Source organism: Helianthus annuus, chromosome 16 (genome assembly GCF_002127325.2).
Source record: "Helianthus annuus cultivar XRQ/B chromosome 16, HanXRQr2.0-SUNRISE, whole genome shotgun sequence".
NCBI lineage: Eukaryota > Viridiplantae > Streptophyta > Magnoliopsida > Asterales > Asteraceae > Helianthus > Helianthus annuus.
Genome location: NC_035448.2, coordinates 38,888,984 through 38,898,516, shown reverse-complemented (window position 1 = coordinate 38,898,516; position 9,533 = coordinate 38,888,984). Strand labels below are relative to the sequence as shown.

At 35.6% G+C, this 9,533-nt stretch overlaps 1 protein-coding gene across 2 annotated transcripts; it reads left to right on the top strand.

Moving 5' to 3' along the window:
- Positions 1-1,325: 1,325 nt before the first annotated feature.
- Positions 1,326-9,221, top strand: LOC110916218 (mitogen-activated protein kinase kinase kinase 5). 2 transcript variants are annotated; one of them, XM_022160972.2, is made up of 13 exons: positions 1,326-2,031; positions 3,132-3,632; positions 3,715-3,802; positions 5,788-5,850; positions 5,935-6,098; positions 6,257-6,332; positions 6,764-6,823; positions 6,899-7,024; positions 7,529-7,771; positions 7,869-7,969; positions 8,097-8,239; positions 8,531-8,575; positions 9,018-9,221. In XM_022160972.2, the coding sequence occupies exons 1-12, from the start codon at positions 1,646-1,648 to the stop codon at positions 8,539-8,541; spliced, it is 1,962 nt and encodes a 653-aa protein (XP_022016664.1). In that variant the 5' UTR covers positions 1,326-1,645; the 3' UTR covers positions 8,542-8,575; positions 9,018-9,221. The 2 variants fall into 2 exon arrangements, with proteins under 2 accessions (XP_022016664.1, XP_022016663.1); XM_022160971.2 differs by lacking the exons at positions 8,531-8,575; positions 9,018-9,221 and having other exon boundaries at positions 1,327-2,031; positions 8,097-8,529.
- Positions 9,222-9,533: the final 312 nt, after the last annotated feature.

Sequence of the window (9,533 nt, the reverse complement as noted above, 5' to 3'; positions counted from 1 at the left end):
GCGTTTTACAAGCGTTTACTGGTTTTGGCTTTTTATTATATTTTTCATTATACTATTAATGTACTTTTGTTGTTTATTAGCTGAAATTACAAAACAAACAACAGATAAAGAATAAAAAAACAAATAGAAGCAATTTATGATCTAAATCTTCAGTGTCATCATTCTCTTTTTTTTTTGAAACTACAAGAACTGTCACAAATAAATGGCGTTTTGGGTTTGGCGTGGTTTATTTTCTTTGTTCATGTGTTGAAGTGTCTTTGTGGATGTTGGAGACGTAGATTGACCCTGTGTGGGTGGATGCTATCTGCCCGTCGTCTTCATTATAATCATCGAGGCCAAAGTAGCATTTACACTAGGATAGGTTTCTTCTAATCATCCAAACCTTCTTCAAAAACAAAGATGACAGAATGGCATATGGGTGTCATCAGTCCCTCTTTTTTGAATTTTGTCCATCTCATGGAGCAAAATCTTACTACACTTACGTAACAAATCATTCACGAAACTTTCATGCAGAACATTACTGAGTATCAAAGAAAAGATGTTTGCCATCGTTATATTTTTGGCGTTTTACATTGAGTTATATTGTTTTTAGGAACCACTGTGTTTTTTGTGTGTTTTTTTGGTGTGATAAACGGAAGGTGGTGAGACGTTTTTATTTATAGGATTTTTTTTGGCGCGTAGTTTAGGCGGGATATTATTTTTATAGCAAAAAATGTAATTAACATTTATCCGGATGTAAGGTTTGGCGTTATATATTATGGCGTTTCACATTTTGTGGTGTTTTGTAGACTGAGAGCTTAAATAAAAACACAGAAAAAAATTACGCAGTGATAAAATTGGCGTTTTGTATTTATTTGGCGTTTTATATTTCAATGGCGTTTTATGTGAAAAATAATGTTTTACCTTTGTACCCTTAATGAAGCGCGTCCACGTAATAAAATTGATGTTATTTACAAAAACACCACCGCACCAATCTAGTCCATAGATTGTTTTGATCGGACGATCCATAAGCGTTCTCACCTTTCTCACACTTTCTACCGTTTTCTCTAAATCCTGACCCTATATATGTATATATTAAAAATAATTCGAGCCAACCGAGTCGAACCGAACTGAGCAGACCTTTGCTCATGTTCGGTTCGTTTTAAACCGAACCGATCAGAACCGAAGCCTTTTTCAATCGAACTGAATCGAACGAGTAAATTCTGAACATTTTTCAATCAAGCATCAAACAAGTCTAAGCGTCGAACAATTTGAACAACTATATTTAAGAGGGATCATTATCAAATACAAGAAAATAGGAGGGGTCAAATAAATCTTGGGTTCGTCTGCTTTTGAAAATTTCAACGGAAGATCTCTTCTTCCATATACGCAACAATACATACAGGAAGTATACGTAAAGCCACGACCGAGTATGCACACGAGCATGGACTTTTGACCTTTTGCTCGTCTCTCTTACACACTGTGGAAGAATGATGATGATGATATCGTTGCTGTTGATGATGATGATATAATCGTGTTCCTTACTGTATGACTTCAATTCATGAACGAAACTCAACTATTGACAAAACGTAACGAAGACGACGACTCGTCATCATTAAAACCCTAAGTTTCGCTCATTCATTTTGTGTTGGCAATTTGCTTACTGATGACTAAATTCTTCAGTAAACGGAGGTTTCATCTTTCTTCACCTGCTAATTTCATCAATTCATTTACTTACAGTTCTAATCACGATAACAATTCGTCGAAATCGTCTCCGTGTTCTAATTCTTCGTCTTCATGCGATAATAATTCGATGAAGAGGCTCACTAGGCAGCGTAAACTCCGTCACTTGACGGTGGAGGACTATTGTGCGCCGGTGGAAGATGACGGTGATCTGTCCAAATCGTTGCCTGATTCTCCGAGTTCTCATTCACGGTCGCCGCACCGGTTGCCGGAGCACTGGTCCTCGTCCGCCGTGCCGCAACCGTTGCCACTTCCTAGTGATGATCAGCGGTTGCCGGCAGAAGGATGTGGTGGTGGTGGAAATGGACGGTAAGTTTTTGTTGTTATCAATGTTTTAAATACCAGTATGAAGTATGAACCGCCAGTTATACTGGTTAAATCGGATACTATTTCTGGTTCTACCTGTTCAAATTGTTGAATCGGTTTGCATTATCTTTAAAATTTTATTTTTTATTAGATGTTAAGGTAATATTCACCTTCCATATTTCCGGTAATTAAATAATATTGTTTATAAGTAATAATAATGCTCTTAAAATGGTTAATATTTTACACGAAAATAGTTGTTTTTTTAGATAAAACCATGATCGGTTACATCAATCCTAGTTAAGATAGTATTATATGAGTTTGTATTTTATGGAATGATAGTGTTAACTAGTAACCCGGTTGTCCCACCTTGTCCAACCGGTTGAACCATTTTAGAGCCAAACCTGATATGATTTAAAAACCGGTTTTTAAAACACTGGTTGTTATCATACATTTGGGGGAAAATGACAATATACCATGTTACATGTATAAATTTGGGGCAAATTGGTGGCAAAATGTATGTAAATACGGCATTCTGCAACTTAATGTTAACGGAGTTTATTATATATTATGCTTACTATTATCTTGATTTATGATTTATCATTAAATTTGTTTGTTTGTTAGTCATTATTATATCCGTAGTTAAATATTGCAATAGTTATTGACGTTTTTTTAATCATAGTCATTATATTTTTGACGGAGAAAATGATAATTTATTATGTTAAACATATAATTATGGGCCAAAATGGAGGCAAAATATATGTAAGGAGGAAAACAAATGTAAATTTGGAATTCTGCAAGTGAATGTCAACCGAGTTTATCTTTAAGTTTGATTGTTAGTCATAATTATATATGTGGTTTAAGTATTAGGAAAATTATTGAGGTTTTACACATTATCATTAGTTGGTTTATAACCAATACTGTTTTTTCTGTTCTTTGGAATTCTTTCATAAAGGGTAACTCAATGTCTAAAGGAATTTAGGACTTTAGTGGCTGCAGAGATTCTTGGAGTTCTTATCTATTGTAGTTATTGTTATTTGGTTTTTCGTTATCATTAGTTGGGTAGCTTTATCGTTATCCTTTTCAATTTTTCATTGTAATCGCAGATATGATCGATGTGGGACGAGTAGTACCAAGGGTAGTGGTATCCCAATATCACCTAAGCCTTCAACTTACAGTCGTCGGAAGGGTTATCCTCAAGACATAAATGGTGAAAAGGTTCACGGTGACATCAGGTTGCAAGTTTCAGCGAGAAGCGCCCCGACTAGCAGCTTCACTAGTCCTACACTTAGCCCCAAAAGATTTAGCACACTCGATATTTTCGATTCTGCGCTTGCAGGCCATCGGGAATTCCATATGTTACCATCTTCTGACACAGCAACAAAACGTTCTCAACCGCACAGTCCACCGTTACAAAGTCCTTATCCGGTTAGTAGAACCGAGAACAACAATACTAATGTTCACCCACTTCCACTTCCACCTTCGAGACCTGTTTCCAGACGTCAAAGTTTGGATAAATCTGATGCACAATTGATAAAAGGTCAATGGCAAAAAGGGAAACTTTTGGGGTCTGGTACTTATGGTACTGTATACGAAGCAACCAATCGGTACGTAATATGGAATGAGCATAATTACTAATCTATATTATGACAGTGAGCTTATGTTTATGTTTATGTTTATTTCTTGTAGTGAAACAGGGAGCTTGTGCGCGATGAAAGAAGTTGGTGTCATTCCTGATGATCCTAAATCATCCGAATGCATACAGCAGTTGGAGCAGGTTATTCTCTTAAACTGCTTCACATTTCCAAGTTTTCTGGTCTTACTTTGCAAATTTGTAGAAGAAAATTGATCCTAAATCTACTTGAAACACTGGTCAAATAAAATTGAGCAGGTCAAATGGGTTGGAAAGTCATCCAAAATGTATTTAGAATTTTGATGCATAAAATTTTCTAAATGGCTTTATTATTAAAAATCTGCTAATCATTTATATTTGACAAGTTAATTGTTTAATGAAATTTTCAATAAAGAACAAAACAGTGTTAAAGGCTCGTTCGAACCTGACTCAGTCTACCCTTTGACTCCGCTAGAAATGACCAATTTTGACCTGACTTATGCTAAACACTGTATTTTTTTTTTTTTTAATAAAGAAGAATACAGTCTTTAGCATGTGTGTGGATCAATGTCTATGCATGCATATATTTAAGTTAAGTTTCACTGTCTATGCCATTGTTTTAGGTTTTAAACCACATATTTCATCTTCCACAACTTCTGCAGGATTGTAACTCAATATTGTCTGAGGACATCATTATCTGTGATAATGTGATCCATATGTGAAAGCATAGATAGTTGGGGATTGATAAACAAATTCAAAACCTTCTTTTAGGATGTAGAGTTTAGATTATAAGTATGAACTATATAGTTCTATAAGGGGGAAATCAAATGAAAAGAAACTCAATTTAAGAAGAAAGGAGTATAATGGTAAAACATTAAATAGTATATAACTCCTGATATTAATTATTCTCTCTCTAATTAATTAGTCAATTTCATTTTTTTTTGAACGGCCAGCAAACATTATTATTAAACAACAATCCGGTCAACCACAGCGTTAAACCGGGATAGTTACAACCACCAAAAAAAAAACACAACGCAAAAGAAAAACGCCATTACACGCCCATTGCTAATAAATCAAAAATACACCAATCCACCCACGTTAGAGCCGCACACTTGGCCCTGTTCTTAATCCACAAGAAGCTTTGCGTTTTTATCTCCTCCTTTATCCTCCAAAGGTTCGCCTGCTTGTGCCTAAACACGGCCTCGTTCCGAGTTTTCCACATCACCCAAATGACTGTTTGAATGATCGACCAAATAACTCTACGCCACTTCACAGACCCTTGGAAACCACTGTGAACATTATTAATCAAGTCTTTTATTTATAGAATGAAGAAAGATGGTAATCTGCACCATGACACTACAAATTCCCATACCTTCTGAGTTATATGGCAATCCACAAACAGATGAGAAGTGGACTCATTTACTTCATCACACAATTTACACCTCTCGTTCGTAACCGTAATATTTCTGCGGACCAAATTTTCTACAGTGGGAAGGCGATTTAAAGCCAGTCTCCATACGATCTCGAATCTATTGGTATATTTATTTCCAGCCTATTTCAGGGCAATCCAGGTTGCAACAGCATGATTGCTTTCTAGAAGGAACGTTGGCTTTTTTTTTAGTCAATTTCATTTTACATGTGGAAATATATCCTACACAGCTCGTAATTTATCATAAAAATATATATTTTGAAAATAAGTTACAAATGTAATGCAATTACTATTTAAAAAGTAAATTAAAGATTAATGATCTATGTAAGTTTACCAATATACAATTACAATAACATTAAATACAAATATTAAATGAAGCATTCTTATTGGTTGAAATTTCTTCTTTTTTCTTTTTAAAAAAATTTATTCTCATTTGAACCTTAAACTAGTTCTATAATATGCTTAAATTTGTAAGTTCATGCGAACCATCATGATTTAATCACAAAAGGTTATTAAAATAATACGCATCATTCATAGACATTTGTATAGTATATAACATCCCTTGAGCTTTGCAGTTTCAAGTTGTTAAAAACACTTTTTGCATATTGTTCTCCTAATTCATCATCTACTTAAATAGAATTTGTTTCTTTGCATTCACATGAAGGTAGTATGCTCAGATATTTGAATATATTAATTTTTCTCAAATTTTAATCTGTTCCAGGAAATAAGAGTTCTACAAAATTTAGAGCATCCAAACATTGTACATTATCTGGGTTCTGAAATAGTGAGTTTCTTCACGTTTCGTTTATGTTTCTTCCTTCCAATATTATTAAAAATATTTATTGATCGACTTCTGTCTTGTATCCAGGTCGATGACCGATTTTGCATATATTTGGAATATGTTCACCCTGGACCCATAAATAAATATGTCCGGGAACACTGTGGAGCTATGACAGAATCTGTAGTACGAAACTTTACACGGCATATACTCTCAGGATTGGCTTATTTGCACAGCAAGAAGATTGTTCACAGGTATCATTATTCTTTGCAAAAGCAGATAAGCTAACATTGCAGTTGAAATAATTTAAAGGACGATTAGCATATTTATATATATTTCGAGGGATTGTAACTGTATTGGTAGTTAAATTTACCAATATATGCTCTCAATGATCTATGCATGTGTTACATAGAGATATAAAAGGAGCAAATTTGCTTGTTAATGCATCTGGTGTTGTGAAGCTTGCGGACTTTGGATTGGCGAAACATGTAAGCTGAAATATAGTTAAGAGTAAACTGCAGTTTTACACCATGTGGTTAACAGGTGGGATCAACTTTACACCCTATTTTGAAAATCAATCAGCTTTACGCCCCCTCGTTTCCCAATTGCATCAATGTTGGACCCTGCTCCTTAACGCTGTCAAAGTCAACCGTTACCCACTAACGGTCAAAGGGTAAAATGGTCATTTCGCCTGTTGACTTCACAGAGGGTCCACCATTGATGCAATTGGGAAACGAGGGGGCGTAAAGTTGATTGATTTTCAAAATAGGGTGTAAAGTTGATCCTGCTTGTTAACCACAGGGTGTATAGCAGTTTACTCTATAGTTAATATTTATATGTTTCAATCACGTTAACCACCTCTAACATGAAGTTGTCTTGTTTTTAGTTTTGCATTGTGAATAACCTGTTCTTTTTACAGCTTTCTGCATACACAGCTGATCTTTCCTTAAAGGGCAGTCCACATTGGATGGCTCCAGAGGTATGTCTTGTAATTATGAATTCCGGCGTCATATTTAGGATCGTAAAGTTGCTAACCTTCGCTTCTTTCATGCAGCTTCTGCAAGCTGTAATGAGAAAAGATATCAATCCAGAACATGCATTTACCATGGATATATGGAGTCTGGGATGTACGGTGATTGAGATGCTGACCGGGAAACCTCCATGGAGCGAGTTCACTTGGGTAATTTTCTGTTTGAATAGAGTAAAATGCCATTTTCGTCCCTGAGATTTGGTTAGTGTTCCGACTTTCGTCCAAAGGTTTGTTTTTTCGCATCTGGATCCAAAAGGTTTGTAATCTTGCCATTTTCATCCGGCTCGTTAACTCCATCCATTTTTCTCTGTTAAGTCAGGGGTAGTTCCGTCTTTTTTGTTAACTTAAAGGGCAATTCTGTCTTTTTCAGGGGTATTCGGTCTTTTTACATAAAATGAAAAAACTGAATTGTCCTTTAAGTTAACAAAAAAGACGGAACTACCCCTGACTTAACAGAGAAAAATGGATGGAGTTAACAAGCCAAATGAAAATGGCAAGATTTCAAACCTTTTGGATCCAGATGCGAAAAAACAAACCTTTAAACGAAAGTCGCAAAATTGGCCAAACCTCAAGGACGAAAATGACATTTTACTCATTTAAATATTAAGATGTTTGCCATCGTCGTCTAATTAGTTTCCATACATGTGCCAATAGGTGAAAGCACTGTTTAATGCATTAAACAGATCTCCAACTATACCCGAAACATTATCATCAGAAGGGAAGGATTTTCTTAATCTATGTTTGCAGAGAAATCCAGAAAAACGTCCATCGGCTGCTTTGTTACTCGAACATCCTTTTGTGCGTCGTTCATTTGATCACAATCTTTCACCCAGCAAGCAAAAGTTTGATCACAATCTTTCACCCAACAAGCAAAAGTTTTCCGGTCTGAGATTGAACGTAAGTTTCCAGCTTTTGTATCATTATTATTACATTTTATCTGTTTATTTATTTGCCATTCTTGTTATTCCAAAATCCATACGTGTTTTTATCGTAGGAAATACCGCATTATCAAAGAGACTTGCCTGCACTCCCCAAAGATATGATGCAACACTCACCATGCACTTTCGTTAAATATGAAAGACAACAGTTTCACTGGTAAGTTGTTAGAACTTAGAATCTCACATTCTTACATTACATCATTTTCTGTAGTTAAAAGTATCAAAATTTGCTCTTTTACTCGTGAAATGAAAACACTTGGAATCAATGTTTTTGTTTTGTGCAGTGGAACACCGAGACACCTGAATTCAGAGACGAATATGGACCATTCACCAGCTGCCGTCCACCACTCTCGTCGGTCTACTTCTGAAGTTGTTCCAAATGAGTTTACACACAATTGTGGGGTTCAAAATCATTCGGCGGTTACAGGTAAGGGTAGAACATATTCTCTACCAATGACCCCCAACAGAGAAACCTACCTGTTGTAAATTAATAACTGTTTGATTTTCAATTCAATAACGAAGATAGAATTTAGTGTTAGATATTCATTGGGGTTCTGCTTAGAGAATTATAAAGGTTGTATCTTGCACAGGAAGATGGTTGTTAGTGATTATTGTATGTGCTTATATTTCAACAGCACTGTGTAACTCTAATAACTTGTATGTGCTTATATTTCAACAGCACTGTGTAACTCTAATAACAAGTGGGTTTTGTTGGCAGCGAAAGTTTGATATCACTTGTATGGATTTCAGGATTGGATTCAAGGTACTTGTCGATTGAATCCATATCAAACTTAGAATGAAAGATTAATAACAAACACACACTTCGAATGATTATAAGAACGATGAAAGAGGGATATTGGATAATATCTTGGTGCCGGTAAACATTGCTGGGTAATGTTAATATATACATGTGTAGAGGGCAGTTGATCCGGTGGTTATTCTTGGCGGGAATAACTACCATTTGAACCGGTGTCTTTCAACCGCCATGCCCCTTCACTTATTCGATATTATATACATACATAAGCATAAGTATAATGAAGCTTAATTATCCTAAAGTTACATAAGATATAAATATAATCAAGTTTACTATTTAATACACTCCCCTAAACTGGATTATATTTACGGGAATGCATAAGAACACTTCGATTGGCTTCATCTACAACCTTTTCTGCCTGCTTGAAATCGAATCACCGTCGTTTTTGCAGGTTTTTCATTCCATTCCAGTCATTTCCAGCAAACAACGCGTAATGCTCTCCTTCCTCCGGTATGCAGCCATCACTCGTCGCTCCTTCTTTCTGTCCTGCAACTTCACCTCGTATCTCGGAGTAATTCTGATTTTGGCTAATGGATTCACCCCTGTTCACTGTTCTTCTATCACTAACATTCTGTTGGGTTGTCTTGAACTTATAATAATACACGAGAACATCCAAATACATGGCATACATTATTCTCATAAACTCTCCATCTTGATAATCATACCCCATATCTTTTGATACTAATGCCCATAAATTATTTGAAGTTACATTCCTGTGACCGCCTTCTCTTTTCACCACCATGTATAATTCAAGCAAATTAACTTTCCTTTTATCACTCACATACGCCGGAATCTGTCTTGTGGTAATTCCCAACTTCATTCTTATAAACCAGTCTAACATTTCGTCAAACTTAATCTCTAGATCATACCTGTATTTTCTGACGTAGTCGACATCTTCTAACATTTC